Source organism: Eucalyptus grandis, chromosome 2 (assembly GCF_016545825.1).
Source record: "Eucalyptus grandis isolate ANBG69807.140 chromosome 2, ASM1654582v1, whole genome shotgun sequence".
NCBI classification, from domain to species: Eukaryota; Viridiplantae; Streptophyta; class Magnoliopsida; order Myrtales; family Myrtaceae; genus Eucalyptus; species Eucalyptus grandis.
In genome coordinates, this window is record NC_052613.1 from 37,559,496 (window position 1) to 37,579,018 (window position 19,523).

Genomic DNA, 19,523 nt, shown 5'->3' on the forward strand with positions numbered 1-19,523 from the left:
TGCGGCAACATATTCTTCATCCTTCTTTACTTTCACCAACTCTATTTTCTTATACTTCTGATCCTTAACATCCCCTCGCAAATTGGGAAGGGGTAGATGACCCAAGCCCAATTTGGTGCGAAGAGTAAAATGTGTTAAACGAATTAAAGATTTTGTAAAGATATCAGCAAGCTGATGAGCACTTGGAACATAACAGATAGCTAAAGATCCTGAGGAAACCTTTTCGTGAACAAAATGAAAGTCCACTTCAATATGCTTGGTGCGAGCATGTAGAATAGGATTAAGAGTAAGAGAAATAGCGGACTTGTTGTCACAAAATAGAGTTGTTGGTGTAGACAAGTAGATGCCAATGTCACGAAGAACAAAACTAACCCATGTAAGATTAGCAGTAGCTGAAGCCAGAGCTCGATATTTAGCTTCTGTTGATGAACGAGATACTGTAGATTGTCGTTTTGCTAACTAGGAAATAAGATTGGAACCAAGATATGTACAAAATCCAATGGTTGACCGCCTGGTGGTAATACATCCAGCCTAATTAGCATCAGAAAAACCATATATAAGCTGTTGGAGTGTATGAAGAGACCAAGATTAACAGTGCCCTTCACATATCGAAGGACCATTTTTAGCTTGTGAAAATCTCCTAGTGTTGGCTGCTGCATTTTCTGACATAGGAGATTTATGGCATCAGCAATATATGGACGAGTCATAGTGAGATATTGAAGTCCACCAACTAGACTGCGATACTCAAGTGGATTGGTCAAGAGAATGTTGTTAGTTTCCATGATGACTGCTCTCAACAACAGGGGAGTGGAAATAGGTTTGCAATGTCTCATATTAGCTCAAGTTAGTAGATCAAGAGCATACTTTGTTTGAGAAAGAAACAGATCTTGTGAAGTATGTTTGGCCTCAATTCCTAGAAAGTAATGAAGATAGCCAAGATCTTTCATATGAAATTGAAGACTCAGAGATTGGATCATATTGGAAAGCAACTATGTTGAGCTACTAGTGAGCACAATATCATCTACATAGAGCAGTAAGAGTATTGTTTCTGAGCCATGATGAAACACAAATAATGAGTGATCAGTGGTGTTGCAGAGAACCCATTTTCAAGCAGAAAATTACTAAATTTATCAAACCAAGCTCGTGGTGCTTGGCGAAGGCCATATAAGGATTTCTTGAGAAGACACATGTTAAGATTTCTACAGATTTGTGAAACCTGGTGGCTGCTCCATATACACTGTCTCATTCAATGTTCCATATAGGAAGGCATTTTTAACATCAAGCTGATGAATTGGCCAATGCTTTATCATTGCCACAGAGAGAACAATGCGAATAGTAGCATGTTTATTGACAGGGCTAAATGTTTATGTTAAGTCAATTCATTCTTCTTGATGAAACCCTTTAGCCACTAACCGAGCTTTGAGTCTGTCAAGACTCCCATCTGCTGCAAGTTTAGTTTTAAACACCCATTTACACCCTATGACATGCATTTGATCAGTTCGAGGTACTAATTCCTAAGTCTGGTTCTTATATAAAACATCCATTTCATCCTCTATTGCTTAATACCAGCCTTATCTGCTAATGCTGACTTAACTGACTTTGGTTCAATAGGAATTGTATATTCACCCAAACATGCATACTTAGGATTTGGTTTGACAATTCCAGACTTTAGTCTTGTTTGCATAGGATGAACAGATAATGTACCTTGTGTATTGGATGGATGATTGATATGTACTTGATATGTAGTGGTCTTTGTTGGTGGGTTAGGTGCTTGAGTAGGATATTCCTATTCTTTAGAGACTATATGCAATTGTGGCTGTAAGAAAGATAAATTTTGTGATATTGCAGTAGGATCTGATGTATCAATGTGGGTACTCTGCAATATACCATTATCTTGCAAATGCCCTATATGTTCATTTGAGTTATGGTTGACTTGTTATGTATTGGTGGAATCTAGAAAAGTAACTCCATTGATCCACTGTTTGTACAAGTCAGTACCTTGATTATACTGAGTCGTTAGTCGATTGGTGAAAGGAAAGACTGTTTCATCAAACACCACATAACGACTGATATATATATGCCCATTAGTAGGCAAAAGGCAACAATATCCTTTGTGTCTTCACTGTATCTCAAAAATATACATGTGAGAGATCGTGGATCAAGTTTATGTTGTGTGTATGGTCTGAGGTAAGGATAATAGGCACATCCAAAGACTCTTAAATGTGCTTAGCTAGGCTTCTGTTGGTAGAGTTTACTATAGGGTGAGGCCATATGTAACTTTGGTGTGGGAAGTAGATTGATAATGTAATTGGCTATCATGAAAGCATCAACCCAGTACTTTAATGGAACTTTAGCATGATAAAGCATTGCTATTCCTAATTCAACCACATGTCGATGTTTTCTTTCAGAGATCCCATTCTGCTTTGGTGTATAGGGACATGAGATATTTTGTTTAATGCCACACGGTTGTAGATAATTCTAAAACTTGTTGCTAGTAAATTCACCTCCTCCATCACACTGAAAGACTTTGATTATACAATCAAACTGATTCTCCACTTGTTTTTGAAACATGATAAAAATGTCATGAAATTCTGATTTCAGTTTCATTGGATACATCCAACTATATTGAGAAAAGCTGTACACAAAGGTGACATAGTATCTAAATTTCTGGAACGAATCAACTGGTGAAGGTCTCCAAACATCACAATGTATCTTTTCTAGAGGAACAATAGCTGCAAAGTCTGACGAAGGGAAAGGTAAAGCAGAACTCTTGGCAATCTGACAGCTTCCACATATGTTTTGAGTTCTTGTATCACATTGAATTAGATGTTGATTCTGCAAATACTTCAATGTTTTGAAATTGGTATGTGCTAACCGTTGATGCCACATATCTATCTTCTCCTACAACTTTATGCATTTGAGTGAAAAGGCTTCTGTGACTTTTAGATCAACTTGATAGAGTCCCTTGACTTTCCTTCCTAGCCTCATTGTTGTATTGGTGCAATTGTCCTTCATATACACCCCATATTTGTCAAAAACAAACGAACATGGATAATCATCTGTTAATTTTGAAACAAAGAGTAGATTTTTCTTGATTTCAGGGATTATCAACACATCATTTAGAGGTAAAGAACGGGTTCCTGTATGTAATAAGGCATCACCAACACACGAAATTGACAGACATGAACCATTTCCTATCATAACAGTATCAGTCCCATTATATGAGGAGCAGTGATGAAGGATACTAGGATCAACAGTAATATGAGCTGTGACACCAGTATCTGGATACCATTCAATGCCATGAGAATCTTCAATGTGCATTGCTACAAAGGCAGTTGGAATTTCTTCAGATTGATATGAATTATCAAAACGATACCAACATTGAAGAGTTGTATGTCCTGGTCTTTTATAGATTTGACATTCCAAAGGAATGTTATTTGTTATTTTCTCATCCCGCACACACTTGTTAGAAACTGAACTCTATGGTGGATATGACTTGGTAGCTTGGTACCTTTGAGGAGGATTTGCATATGGTCGAAAACCCTGTCCATGGTTAGACCAATTGTTTGACAACTTGTTATACTGATCCTCTTGATTCTAATTCTGATTACTCATTCTATTATTTTGATTTCTTCCTGTTCCAGCATAGCCATACCCACGATTCCTATTATTCATTGCATGTCCTTTGCCATAACTATGTCCTCCTTGATTATTATCTCTTTGATTTCTGAAACTAGAATTTTGCAGAACTTCAGACTTTCTTTGTCCTTAGTAAGCTAGATTAGGATTATATTGACTTGAGGAATAGATCTGTAACCTAGTTTCGAATCTCTCAAGCTGAGAAATAACCTCATCATAGTTTGGTTGAGGTTTTAGACAGTACATAGTAGTTCTGAAGCTTTCACATTCTGATCCTAAACCTTCGAGAACACCAAACATCTTGGTTATTTCATCAACTAGTTTCCCTATTGCATTAAGTTGATCACAAATGGATTTAAACTCCCTAAGGTAAACAGGCAATGTTCTATCTCTTTTCTAACAAGCTTGTAACTTTCCCCTTAGCTCAAACTCCTTGGCTACTAATTTTTGTGTAAAGTGATTAAGAAGTGTTTGCCATATCTCATAAGAAGTTTCCAGCCCGATGATCAAACTCAAAATATTCTCAGATACTGCTCCACTAATCCAAGATGATGCTAGTTGATCAGTTTTTACCCAATCTATATGATTAGGATTCACTATTTCAGTTTCATTACCTTCAACCTCAACCTACAACATTTGAGCTGGTGGTGGTGATTCTCCATTGATGAATCCAAAGAGATCCTGACTTCACAAGAATCTGTGAAACTGTGCTTGCCAGAGCAGGAAGTTATCTTTAGCTAACTTTATTGTAACAAAGTTAGATATATTGATATGAATCGAAAAAGGATATTTTGGTGTTCTTGCTGTCATTTTGTATTTTCAGAAACTTTGAAGATGTGCTTTCACAAACACGATCACCTATTGATCTTGCACGATTCAAGATCAGAAGAAAAAACAGATTCAATCAGAGAGAACTCAGAAGTTGCTTTGAACTCCTTGACATCATCTAGATTTCACGAGCTTTGTATCGCTTTGAGTAGTATAGCAAAGATGACTTGAGCTCTCAAGATTGCTCTGATACCATGTGAAGAAAAATGGATTGAACAGAAGATGAAGATGAAAAAGAAGAAGAACATTGATGAAGGAAGAGTGTTTGTAATTGTATTATGTATTTATGAATAGTAGAGTAATACATTCATCTGAGATCTCAACCTCTCAGTTTCTCTCACTTTCAGTATATATACATCATGATCAAAAAACTGAAAGAAGAAGAAGATGAAAAACAGACTTAACAGAATCTGTTAATCTTGCAAAACTGAATAATTATTCTTCAGTACTAAAGCACATGGACGCGTGGAGTTCTTAGTTGTGCTACTGATGAAAGTCAGAGTCGAGCTTCCGATCATATTTTCTCTATTCTTCTTGATGACTTCATATGCACGTGTAGCTGTAGCTGTTGACACACTTGCAGCAGCATATTCTTCATCCTTCTTTACTTTCATAAACTCTGTTTTCTTATACTTCTGATCCTTAACAGACTCGGTTCTGAACAGAAGTGAATTTTATATTCCGAAAGCAACGGAAGTCGTCTCGGAAAGTGTCACTATCAACGCACGCGCATCTTCTTCTGTAAATCACGAAAACGTGGCTTACCTTTGCACTCGGCGACGGAGCTTCTAGAGGAGCTCGATTCTCTCCGGCTGATCACTCGTTGTCGATGGCTGTGCCATTTCGGTCGTTCTGATCTTTTCGGGCAAACGCAGGCGCAGCTTTTCTCATGTAGAATGCATTCGTGCCAATGAGAAGGCTATGGTCAATTTAGCCACTATTTTTGAATGAGTGGCATTAATAGATTTCAAACGCTAGAATCAATGCAATTTTTCTTCTTCTGGGGCTGGCACACCTCGTGGCTACCCGTACAATATAGTCAATTTAGATCGCCAAATTTCAACTTTTGCAAACGAGATTCCGCAACTTGCAATTTGATTGTTTAACTACAAAAGGGTTAGCCTTCCTTTTGGGATCTGATATGAAAAGGGTTAGCATGATTAGTGAGAAAATGTTACAAATTGATATCTTAAGATAAAATATGATTTCCTTATAATTTGAACAAGAAAAAGATTTCTAACAAGATCTCCACCTACCTATTGTTGATTAAAAAAATGATCGGAACTTGCGATCATGAAATAACCGGTACACCTATCTCATTAGGGAATGGGAACAATCATGAAGTTTCTCCATATGCTGGTGACAGAAGTGGCCGGCCGTCATGCGCGCATCTTGCATGCATGCCTATACTTTACAAAGCCGGACTCACTTTCAGGACTAATTGGGAATTTTTCCTTATGATTTGGATTTGGTGCATAATTCAAATTGGTCGACATCATTTTTGAGAAATACATTAGCAAATCAATGAATTTGGATTGGGTCATATGCAGCCGATTTTTGCTCCCGAAACCATTGACCGATCAAAAGCCGTTTGCAACGCAACGGTTGAATTGGCATCACAGAAACTAGAAATGATATAAGATCTCGTTGACCAATTTATCAATTAAATCAAATGCCTTTTAGTCTTACTCTATTAAATAATTCACAAATGCTTGCCAAATTTTGCTAAGTAATCACAGTTTTTCCCAGGAATATTGCTTCCGTTGGTCCGCCCGCCATCATTCATTCATCGGAGTGACGTCTTCAGATAAAATGTAAATCAATTCACTAATAATTAATTTTTTTTCCATCTCTATTCTTAGGATATGGAACAGGAACTCTTCTGCGAACGATGAATTTTTTTCCTTTCCTATTGATAGTAGCTACGAGAAAATTTTGCATGTCAAAAGGAGAAATTACGCACCATGAGGTACCGAGCTACACTGATGTGATGGACCGGCGATTTGCTAGTCTAAGAACTCGTTCTCCACCACCTACCTCAAATCGATTATAAATACCAACTTTTTTCCCAATTAATTTGCTAACAGATCCATGATTTGACCCATTTCAGTCCACAAATTGGGCTCAATCTGTCGATAAGGTTCGATCACCTAAACATCATATTTGATTAAAAGTGATACGTCGCTAAATTGAGCAATTTTTTTTTTCTCAATAAAAAAGGATGCGGAATTATTAAAGTATGACGTTGGAGGTTAGTCCGAATGCGATGGCTGAAATTGACCATTGCATCAAGAAACCAACTTAAATAACTAAAACCGTAAAATTACGAGATACTATGTGCTATTGATACCTTATCGACATTTCTTGTCCGCGAATTATTCTACAAATACGGTCTTCAATCCCAACAATTCAAATAGCTTATAAACCTTTATGATAAAGATCAAAGAGTGATCATACAAAAAACCCTCTCTTTGTAGTCCTTACCCGACATTTCTTCAACAGGGAAAAAGGAAAAGGAAAATAAAAGGGGAGAGAGCTCACTTTTTAGGTCCGCATTAAAAGTTGGAGAGTTTGCAAATATAATCATTAAAGTTGGGAATCTTTCGTGTAAAATTAGGGAAATTATCTTGCGTATCAGTGATACACGTAACCTGTTCCATAGATGCAAAAGCGTATGACACGTGTTTAGAGGCCATGATAAAACTTGATACTAATTGGAAATTAATTTATAAAATAATTTTATGGCATATGTATTTTGTCATCTAATCATTGCTCCCATATATCCTGCCGGTAATTATGATTGTTAAGAGTGAGCAGTTTTAGGTTCCATTAGGTTCCACATATTCGTTAGAACAAGTTCCTCATTTTTTGGGAATCTAAAGTCTACCATGCATACCTTAAAACTTATAACTTACATTATCATAAATTCTAAGTCTGTTCTAGGGTCTACCCAAGTTCTATCTGTATTATTAATTGAATAATTGCAGTGAATTATTACCTTTAATGACAATCACTTATTGCCAATTCGCCGACCATAAATTATATTTATACACGTGAAGAATAAATTCTCAGTCATCAATGGAAGCTCGGACTAGTGAACCCATACAATAGATTGTGTAAAGTTATAGACCAAGAAAAATATAAAAAATTGTTCTAGATTCATGTTCTAAGTTTCAAGTTCCCAATTCCATCTACTTAGAACTTGAAACCTACTCGTTAAGATAGGTTCTCCAATTTTTAGAAGTTGAAATCCATCCTACATATCTTGGAATTTTTAATTGGACAAGTTTCCACCGGTTCGGTTTTTCAATTCTAGGTTCTCCTTGAAATCATGCTCAAGCCGAATGGCTGCTGGATAATATTCTTGAACAAGACACCCAAACCGATGGAAACTAATTAAACGTTCTTGTGGTTTTTATTGAAGAGAGTGTTGGAAACCTTGGGACAGACGAGGAGGAATCATGTTGGAACTGGACTGGTAGTATCCTCTGTCTTGCAGCTACAATTTTTTTTTTTTTTCAGTGCAATTGCTGTCCTTGGAATTAGGAACTGTTAGAAAATACAAGTGCCCCGTCCCAATTCATCCATGACCAATCGAAGCCAATGAAAGTTCGTTCGAGAAATTAAAGAAAAGAAGAAAAGAACTTATGTTACATGATGCTTAATCATGCGTGATGTGAGAAAGTACACATAATTGCTTACTCGACTAATCTTGAAATAATTAATGATATGTTTGTTTGGGAGAAAACTACTTTTAGGAAAATAACTGGAAATGATATTCAAGACATCCAGAATATCTCTCAATCTTTATATTACTAGAACGATTACACTTTGTTTGTCGACAATGAAATCATTATGAACGTGTGGCTCAGGAATCTCTTGCATGTTGTATGAGCCGGGATCGAGCTTTCCAAATTACTATTGCACGCGTAGCAAGACCCACTGGCGAGTGTAAAGGAGCACTGTTTAAGCTTTGCTAAACTTACGAAGTCCTTAAGATATCCGAGCTAACAAGATGAATAATTTCCCTCCGATCAAGACACAGAAAAACGAGCATTATCAATGCGGGCTCATCATCTCCTAAAACCAACCAGTTCCTGTTCTTACACTAAAGAGTAACAAAGGACGTTAGAATTTTAATCTCTACTGCTCTGGACGCAACGATTTTGCTTCTTTGGCTGCATTTTGTTTTTAGCAGTTTTTTTTTTTTTTAACTCAATGACTGGTTAAACTCTCAAAGATTGCTCTTTCAAAGTAACAACTTTTTAGCTTGATTCCCTTCGTTGCAAACATATTAAATAGTAAGTTAATTGTATCTAAAACAAACTCGATACATGCGCGACACATGCTCGAGGTCTAGTTTGAGAATTGGGACAGAATCAACCACATAAAGGTCCTCAAGTGTATAAGCGATACACACCTTTGATGTTTGCGATTGTTCTTTGTATGTTATTGATCACTTTATATCTTTCTACTAATACGTAGAAAAGTGTCGAATGCGTAATTGCTTTTCCTGTTATTTGACAAGAATTGTGGCAATGAGTTACTTTATTGCCCTTGTTTGCAAAAAATCTGCTTAATTAAATAATTATGGGGTAAAATTAGATGATAAAGAATTGATTCAGATGTTACCACAACATGAGAGATGAAATCAAGGTCAAGACTTTAAAATAGAGTTCCTTTTATTCTGATGATTCTAAGTGGAAGTATTCAATGAAGCACTCTCTACACTCCTTTCATCTCCTTTGGAAGTTCAATTTTGCAATTGCACAGGCAAATATACACGTGAAAATTAGCGGAAAGGCCAAAAGCATGATGGCTACGATGTAGAGTTGATCGTAGCGATACCCATAATAATTTTCCAAGAAGGTGCTGATCGTCGTTTTTTGTCCATGAAATGTTATCTCCTTATGGATGTCTCCGTATAGCGAACTAAGCATACCTCTAAAGGACCAAGTGACTGGGCATATCCAGTAACACCACCGCCACCAGACTGGAATTTGCTGCCAAAATGGATGATAAAACACGAAGTAAGATGTGTTAAGCCACAAATAATGTTCAGGATTGAGTGTTACTTGACAGAATAGCAAAAGTTTGATGAGACTTACGGGTCCGGGAATCAGGAACCCCGCGAACAGATTGAACATGGTGAAGACAGAACTCCCAAACACCATAGCCACTTGGTACGTCGGTGTCAGTGAAACAAGCATCATTCCAAAGTAATTGTAATAGAGCAATGTACAGAACATGGTGTAGAAGTACCAAAACACTTTATAGAACGAGACATAGAAACCTATGGCAGGGTATGTGATCAGCACAAACAGAACTGCTTGCAAGAATATGTATGGAACTTCAATAACCACCTGCAACATATTTGAGAGACATAATATCATCGTTTGAATATAGAAGAACGAGAAATGTATCAGCATAGCCAAGAGAAGACATCACATAGGAGCATGAATTAGTGACCTGAGCAATTGAATAGGACCATGATGAGTACATTCTGGCAAATCGTTCTCTGTAGACAACCATGCGTTCGGTAGCAACAAACGGCAGAATGGAATTGCTGTTCCCTACCCCAATGTTTTGCATAAAGAGATACATCGATCCAAATATGTTGAAAAGATCCTGCTCATTGTTTCTTGAAAACAAAGAATCATGTTTCAGCATCTTAGATGGTTAAGTTTTACAAGCTTGTAATCTCAATGTTTGACAAGGTATGAAAGATTTTTCCCAGACTAACTGGGTTGTATGAAGAACTTACATTTCCTTTCCTTTCTGCCAAAGGAGAGCAGCACACAACAAGGAACATGCGGTAATGAAAATCAGGCGCACCAGGTTGTATTTGGGGCTTCTCCAGTAGGTTAGATGTTGTTTCCACAAACAAGTCTTGAACTGCTCCCATCTATTTTGCTGGAAGCCTGCAGAGAAACACATTTCCTTTGTCCCAGCCACTGGCAAATTTAGCTCTCTCACTAATTCTCTGTTCATCCTACAGCGGCCAAAGATATTCAATTAGCAGACATCTTTTTTTTCCCATTGCAAGTATGAGAAGCACCATTTATTTGTTCATATGTCATTCTCTGGTGAATACTCCAAGTTAGCATCACATAACAGACAGAAGCATTGAATTTTGCATCCTTTGTGCTTGATGAGCGCTTAATGTGTGCTTCACATGTGCTCTGAACATTATACTCTTGTATGCTCACCTGCATTGATCAGATTCCTCATAAATGATGCCATAGTCTATACCAAGTTGAGATTCTATTGAAGGACTTGTGATTTCCAGCATCCATGTAGCAGGGTTGTAATTATCCTTGATTTTTGGCACTCCAGGGATACTCTGGACAAGGGGAAATGTAGGGATTCAGTAGTCAAGCTTTCTCAATCCAAGTTAATTTTTTCTTTTCAAGTGTAGATTATAAGGCTATTCAGTAGGTTTAGTCAATTTTATACGTTTTTTTTTTTCCTTTTGGATGTATCAACTAGGTTTGCAGCTCATCATAGAACCAATTCATACTTAATGACGTGCATATTATGAGAAAGAAGTATCAATTGAAGTGTTCATGTCTGAAGTGTACCTCAAAATATTCAATAAGCTTATGTGAATGCTCTCCAAGCTCTCCAGAGTATATCATTTGACCTCCTCTTTTCATCAGGATTAGCTGCATAGTTCATCAATTGTGACATGCTTCAGTTGCGTTCGTCACAGTTATTGATGTACTTTACAAACATATGTGAAGTGAGTAGTGAATGGAGTTTCATGCAATATGCACAAAAATTCTGTCGTCTAAGCAAAATATCTTGCATAGCAGAATAGATTGTCACAGGAATGAATGCATCAGCAAGTTACCTCGTCAAAAGCCTCAAATATGTCGATGCTTGGCTGGTGAATTGTACACACAATTGTCCTCCCTGTGCTAACAATATTCTTCACGACTCGCATTACAATGGCAGCTGCTCTAGCATCGAGACCAGAAGTAGGTTCATCCATAAAGATGATTGACGGGTTAGAAACAAGCTCCACTGCTATAGTCAGCCGTTTACGCTGCTCGATTGATATACCGGTCACACCAGGAACACCAACTATGGCATCTTTTATGTCATCTAGCTCAATCATTTGAAGTACTGTAGCCACAAATTCCTGATTGACAACTTATAATTCAGTAGCAATGCAATTTAGCTACTAATTAGTGCAAAATATTAGCACTCAATATGTGACGCGAAAGACCTAATGTGGCTTTGGTCTGCCTACTGGATTTGATCAACATGAGAATATAGAATGTGTAATTGATATGCTAAAATCTTTCCAGTTGAGCACAAGATTTAGCTGTTTATTGGCACTCATCTCGGGAAGACTGTCCACAAGATTTATCCAACAATTAGCAGACAGAGTGACATTTGTATCTCAAAGCGTGATGTACAAACTACTTCCTGTTTTATCCGCTTACTGAAATTCTTCATCTGTTTGTTCCAAGTTCAAGTCCTGCTCAAATATCAAGCAATAGGGTATCCATAAAGATCGGCATATTCTATCCAGATAAAGAAATCTTACTGCTCTTGTATTGTTTTCAATGTGGGCCGGCAACCTTAACCAAGCTGAGTATGCCACTGATTCCTCAATTGTAAGTTGTGGAGAATGTATGTCGGTTTGCTCACAGTAGCCAGATATTCTTGCATATGCGGCTTGAACTTTAGGATATCCTCCAACCTTAATGTCTCCCTCGATAAAACCACTGGTTTTTCTTCCTGAAAGAACATCCATTAAAGTTGTTTTCCTGCGCCACTGATGCCCATCAAAGCCGTTAGGACTCTGGGTCTGAAGGCTCGGGTAACGTCTCGAAGAAGCTGTAGTCTCCTTTCTGGGAAACCTTGCTCTCTTAATTTCTGGAAGCATTTGAAATTCCGTTATGCCAATCATTTATTGATATGACATGCAAAACAAACACTTATTTTCAGCAACTCAAATGTCTCACCTTGGGTGTTTCGAAGTACTGCACGTTTTCAAATGTTAGAGTTGTTGGTTCAAATGGTAAAACCATCTCTATACAATTTCAAAATTGCACTGGTGTCACAAGGCAATATAAACTGATTTAAAATATTGACCAGTACTCACAAATGCATGATATCAACCATTCTTGTGCAGTTTTGATGATTTTTTCAATGGATGATAAGTGACTAACTCTTATGAAACTTCTAACCTCTAATGTTTGGCTCAGTGGTACTTTTGTTAGCTGCCTGTTCTCCTGAGTAGGACAGTTAATGTCTCTGTCTTTATCCAGCTGGGAGAGCTTGCTGGAGACAACAGCTCGAGATCTGCTCGGAGCTGTGATTAGCCGATAAATACATGTTATTCAGTGAATAGTGTTAACCCTCTGAGAGAATTCCTAGCCAGCATGTTCAATTACCTTTTGAAAAACTCAGAGCACAGGTAAACCCAATGTTGAAAACCATCCAAAATCCAATCAATGCCCCAAGTGATATCCAGCGAAAGTGATCACTATAATCTAGACCATGCTGTTTGAGCACTTGTTGCCCCATAGTGCCATTAAGAGATGAAACCTGCAGAGGACCGTTAAGCCTGTTAAATACTAAACCCCACCATTGTCATGGGAAATCCACTCATGTGAGACTGGTTTGTTCTTCAGGATGTCACCTTTTCCACCTCGGAGCGAGAAACTCATTTACTGAAACACCTATTTCTGTATATGACAATGGAGAGAACCAGAATCCCCACCTCAACCAACTGGGTAAAGAAGCTGCAGAGAGACAAGGCTGCTATGTTCCTATCAATTTGCTAAAGTCCGTATAATTAGAATCAATAAAATTGAACTTACGTTTTGGGATGGCAAAGCCACCGAATAAAAACAAAACAACTAAAGAGAATAGACTGCAAAATGCTGCAACAGGTGGATTTCGAACCACAGAAGCTATCAATCGGAACATTGATATCGATACTTGATGCAATAGGAAGAGCAGGAAGAATTGATAAAGGAACCTGACAGTCATGAAAAAAGTGAGTGGCTAAAAATCGTATCATCCCTCTGATATATTGAATTTTGGAATTACCTTTGTGGTTCAGGACTATAGTTAACTCCATAATAGGTAATAGCTGTCCAAAGAAACGCATCGAGTAAAGACAATGGGATTTTCAGTATGGCCGCTGAATGGTATAAGCCCATGCAGGGTAGAAGAAAATATCTCGTTGCTTGTAAAAGACACCAAGTCTAGAAACAGTCATTGCCAGCTCCGGAAGACCATTAATCATGAGCCGGAGGAGAGCATAAAATAGGGAACCCATGAAAGATCCGCATGCGCCAAGTCGACTTTCATCCGTGGGCGCAAGAAGACAGTCACTGTAATAATTGCAACGACCACGAGCTGCAAAGAGTATCCACCAAGTCAATGAATTTCGCGTGCATTTCTCATTAACTATGTATTGTGACTGCACATTCTGAGTCCAAATGGGTAATTACCTGTGCTGATCTGAAGACATGAACAAACCAATTGCGCTTCATGAGGAGCCATTCTCTCGAAAGGCACGCTTTGAACAACTCCCACTTTTTTAAAGAGTGAATTTCGAAAGATAAAGCACTTCTGTGCAGCTCAGTTTTCTCAAGAGGCCTGGCAAGTTCCTCGTCCAGTGTCTTTCCCATTGATGCTCTTTTTAAAACATTCTCGCAAACATGCTTGGAGATATGAAATTATAGGTCCGGTCTTTGTGATGCCAGTATTGCGCCTGGTTCTTTTCGGTAATTACCTGCCAAGAATTCCCAAAAACAGAATATGTCAGCACTATCCCTGCACAGTTTGAACACCTCTTTATTAAGCAAGAGTGCATACTTCTTGGAGAAAGTCAGCAATGGCTTTTCTCATTGGGCACTTGAAACCACAGTGTTCAAAGAAGCTAAGAACATCCATCCGAGGTCCATGGTACACTACATGTCCCTGTGCCATTAGAATTACATCATCAAAGAGATCAAAAGTCTCAGGTGCTGGCTGAAGAAGCGAAACCAAAATTGTGGACTCTGTTATGTGCGCCAATTGCTGCAAGCATGTAATGATCTGAAAGGTAGTGGAGCTGTCCAAGCCTGTTGATATCTCATCCATAAATAGAACTCTCGCCGGACCAATTATCATTTCCCCTGGAAGAGAGAACATCGAAATCTGTAATGAAGCCTAAAATTTACAGTGTGACATAGAAACTGTTCCTATAAGTTTCTTGTCATTTGCTGTGTGTTCACGTAAAACTAACCGGTTGTCAGCCTTCTCTTTTGACCACCAGAAATTCCTCTGTTCATCGCATCCCCAACAATTGTATCTGCGCAGATGTCAAGTCCAAGAACCTGAAAAGGCGTAAAATCGCAGCAATTGTAGCAAAAGTAGAATTGTCTGAAAATAAACTTGGTAACTCCTTTCGCATTGGAAACATTACCTTCAAAATGTAGTCTGTTTGAAGTGTTCTTTTCATTCCTCCTATAGAAACTGCCTGCTCATATGGTCATAACGTCATCAGAAGCCAGTATCGCCAGTTGTTACTGTAACTAAAATATCATAATGAACCCATCTTTGCACAAATATTAACCTTCATGTAAGTGTCTATGCTTGGCTCTGGATTAATTCCTGCTTGCTCCTCCCTTTTACTAACTTCTTTCAACATGGCTTCAATGAAAAGCAGACACAAAGAGGATCAGCAATGACCACTGAAACTAAAAGTAACTTCAAGGTTGGAGAACAAACTGTTACCTGCCCTTCCTCCTATGCCCTGACATCGTGCAGAGAAATCGAGTGTCTCCCTCACAGTCATCTCGGAAATATGTGAATCATATTGGCTTATATAGGCTGAAGTCTTCTGAGGAATAAACTCATTCAGCTTGTACCCATTGTAGGAAATCTCTCCCTTGACCTTCACCGTACATCGATTGTCAATTCCGCTGATCTTATATATATGCATGATCATTTGCGTCTGAATATAGTCTAAGTATAGGAGCTATTCTTGTCAGAATGGAAAATCTACAAAAGACTGAACACCAAAAAGGTAGTACCTTGAGGATTTCTCGGATTTGCCTGCTAATGCCTGTAATAAGGTGGTCTTTCCGCATTCTGGTGGACCTAACAAGAGTGTCATCCTGCAATATTTTCGAGAGAAAAGGATTACGCTGCACAGTAACATCGTATGCGTCAACTTTTGAATCTAAACGAGTGCATATGCTGAGCTTTAATACTAACCTCGCAGGCTTAAGGACGCCGCTTACGTTCTTGAGGATTCTTATCTTGCTCCCTGATGCATGCAACCAACCTTAATAGTTGGAGCCTGCTTCACAGAGAAAAAAAAGGTTCTTGGCTTCCACGTGTATGTCCTATGATTTTACAAGAACTGTTTGCAGCTTGATAGAATAGAGAAGCAGTTGCCTGAGCTAATAAGTTTGTTAACGATAAAAAAAAAAAAATATATATATATATATATATATATATAAATAAAGTTAAAAAGAGTAGTACTAATTCCTGGTAAAACTCCTCAGATTGTAAAGCGAGTGCAACTGGATTTTCCATGGTTTTCGTTAGAATTTGTCTTGCGAAAATAGGTAATTAGTTTTCAAAATAAAGCAACAATGCAACACGTATGTCACACCCTATCGACTTATGATAAGAGAAAGATTTGAATTAGATGTTTTTAATGTATGCTCCATTGAGACATGGATGTTCTAAAACTGCCAATTTTCTAACTGGATGATCCATTTGCATCACGTGGCCAGTTTGCTGTCCTTCTCTAATGTCCCAAAAGTAGGAGCTTATGTTATCCAAACGTACTATTCACAAAAAGATAGTATGTTCTTTGACTTTAAAATTGTATCGTCCTCGATAAAACTTAGAAAACTTATGTCCTATGTTTTTGCCTGAATGGATTGCAATAGCTTGATAGAATAGAGAAGCAGTTGCCTGAGCTAATAAGTTTGCAACCAAATCAGCCAATTAAAGATAACAAAATTCAATTAAAAATAGTTTGCATTAATTCCTCGTAAAAACTCCTTAGATTGTAAAGTGGGTGCAACTAGATTTTCCATGGTTTTCATTGGGAATTTGTCTCACGAAAATAGGTAATTAATTTTTAATATGAAGCAACAGCGCAACCGTATGTCACATCCATCAATTTACGATTAGTGAGATTTGAAATCAGATATTTTTAATGCATGTCCATTGAGACATTGGTGTCCTAGAACTGCCAATTTTCTAACAGAAGGATCCATTTGCATCACGTGGCTAGTTTGCCGTCCTTCTTTGATGTCTCAAAATAACCTTCTTTGAAATTCCAACCTTCAGTTTGCTCAAAAAAAAAAAAATCCAACCTTCAGAAAAAGTGCCTCCAAAAGCAGTAGCTTAAGTTATCCAAACATGCTGTCTACAACAGATAATTTGTTCTTTGACTTCAAAATTATATCGTCCTCGATAAAACTTAGAAAACGCATAAAGCTTGGAGGAGAGAGAGAGAGGAAGCAGATGGAGAAGAAGATCTCACGTAGAAAATGGCCTTGAGCGCGTTCCAAAGAGTTGGGACGGATTCCCCATGAACGGCTTTGCTGTCTGCTTCTATGCGCAAATTCTGATATCTCACTTCCACGGTCGGAAATTCAAGACCCACTCTGAGAATTTAATGTCATATTAGCTGCACTTTGTCATATAAAATAATCAAAGTTGTCTGCCTTTTACTAGACATGGAAGGTTTGAACAGGAATTGAAGTATAATGTGCCTGCCTCTGCACTCGCTTCCGGAGCTTCTGGAGGAGCCGGAGATTGTCCTCTTCGACTGCCTTCAACAGGCCGTCCACGAACAGCCGCCTCTCCGAGTCCCCGAGCTTCGCCACGTCCACCACCTCATGGCCGAGCACTGCTGTCCTCAGCCGTCGGTACGTCGGCAGCCTCTCGATCGCTGCCCACCGCAGCTCCAGCTCGTCGTCCTCCCGCCTGCAGTCCTCCTCGCTGAACGCTGATGGCATCTGGTCCTCCGAACGAGCAATGCTCCTGAAGCTGCTGGAGGGGAGGTGGCGCAGCGATGATGAGGAGAAGCGCCGGCTTCGTCCTCGCTCCATCTGCATGTCCGGCTCATCACTCGTCGTGGACGGTTGCGCCATTTCAATTCGTTTAGCTCTTTTTACGAGCAAATGTAGGTAAACGTTTTTCATATATAGTGAGAGGCGGATGCCGCATGAGCACACCAAAATGAGAAATGATTTCAATGTACTGTGAAAATAACAGTTTATTCTAAATCACAAAAAATTAAGTCGTGAATAATTATAAATTGTTGTGGAACCCACTTCTTTAAAATATAATTACATTGCTAAATACCAGCGAGATGCCAATTAGGCATTGAAATGTTTCATTCTCTACACACGAAACAGTGTAAAAAGTAAGGGAAAATTTCAAATAAGGATCAGAAGTGAACTAATTTTCTTAAATAATGATCCGAAATTAACTTTGTGTAAGATAAAGACCTAAAGTAGACCAATTGTTTCAAATAATGACCCAAGTGGTTGAATCAATTCCTAAGAACTGCTTGTTGGTCAACCAAATATTCGTCGGCTATCACATGTGACAATTCTGATGACTCGGAGTTTGGACAATTTTGTCCCAAAAATTAAGGAAAATTAACAAATCCTAAAATATAAAAAAAAAAAACCCTAGGTTTTCTATGGTCTTCCGCTCCTTGTACCCTTCCCTACAAAATTAAAGACTGAAGTTTTCCCCATTCCTTGTACCATCATTTGCAAAGTCGAAAACCCAAATTCTCCGCCGGTTGAGGCATGAATTAAAAACAAGAAGAAAACCATATGCTTCTTTATTTATTTGCGGGAGACCCAAATTCTCCGCCTCGGTTGAGACACGAATTAAAAAATACGAAGAAAACCGTATGCTTCTTTCTTTGTTTGCGGAGATCCAAATTCTCCGCCGGTCAAGTAAGGCGAGGAGTGACGAGAATCGAGTCATGACGACGACGGCGCGATTTGGTTGATGAATAGTGAGGAGAAGAAAGAAGAAAACGTAAACATCTAAATGAATAGCCTAAACTTAATTAATTTAGAATTTTCCATTTTTTCCAATCATAAATTTCTAACAAAATTGATCCTATTTTAATCGATGGAAAATGTCTGCCGGTGAGCTAATGTCCTTAATAGAGATTAACTTGATCACTTCGGGTTCTTATTTGACATAAAATTCACTTCAGATCTTTCTTTGAAACAATGGGTCCAATTTGGGTTTTTATTTGACACAAAGTTCACTTTGGATCTTTATTTGAGAAAATAGATTCATTTTCGTGTCATTATTTGGAATTTTCCCTAAAAGTAATATGGACAGCTTATTACATTAATTAAATTGACTTCACATTACAATTGATAACGTGAGCGTCAATATAGGCTCGTTTTCTTTGAAAGAGGTGGTGTGCCCATTTATTCCCACGAGGCTCCTTTTTTTGGTTGTTAGTCATCATCATCATCATCTTGGTTAGTCATCATCATCATCATCAAAACCATTTTGATAGATTAATCGAATCACGAAAATATCACATATGTGAATCCATGTAAGAAGTGGGGCAGAAAGCTCGAAGGAGCGAACTGAATGCAAAATAAACCATTCATAATCAAGGTGAGAAAATCGATCATGTTTTCATGTTTCGCCTATCTGTTTAGATATACAATAATGCAAATCCATCATGTTGTGTCTACTATCCTATCAATTCAAAAATTCTATTGCATTGTCAGTTTGCTATTCCAACGTTGAATTTTAACAGGAGATTTTAGGACAAGCGTTGTTTGACTTCTTGCTCTAAATTTAGAAAAATGCATGGAAAGAAAAATAAATTATTGTGGTTTGCCGTCTGAGTTAGACGACAAACTGCATACACTGGGGAATTCCTCGAATCGTTCCGTCGTCCCCCGCGCGAGATTCTATTACGTTATGGAATCGACCTCCGTAGATGTCGACTCGGTTCTGAAGTGTATTTTAGCTTTGAAAGCGATGAAGTGTCTCGGAAAGTGTCATTATCCATGCACGAGCATCTT

At 38.1% G+C, this 19,523-nt stretch overlaps 1 protein-coding gene across 1 annotated transcript; it reads right to left on the reverse strand.

Moving 5' to 3' along the window:
* Positions 1 to 9,203: 9,203 nt before the first annotated feature.
* Positions 9,204 to 15,596, reverse strand: LOC104427171 (pleiotropic drug resistance protein 3). The gene is given in 24 exon segments (XM_039307762.1): positions 9,204 to 9,470; positions 9,576 to 9,830; positions 9,937 to 10,108; positions 10,232 to 10,459; positions 10,677 to 10,810; positions 11,049 to 11,132; positions 11,321 to 11,611; positions 12,023 to 12,243; positions 12,246 to 12,354; positions 12,444 to 12,511; positions 12,873 to 13,048; positions 13,124 to 13,226; positions 13,305 to 13,465; positions 13,537 to 13,633; positions 13,636 to 13,773; positions 13,776 to 13,848; positions 13,944 to 14,135; positions 14,138 to 14,227; positions 14,311 to 14,612; positions 14,723 to 14,813; positions 14,903 to 14,956; positions 15,053 to 15,129; positions 15,214 to 15,380; positions 15,522 to 15,596. Coding segments are annotated over 24 exon segments (3,624 nt in total). The 5' UTR covers position 15,596.
* Positions 15,597 to 19,523: the final 3,927 nt, after the last annotated feature.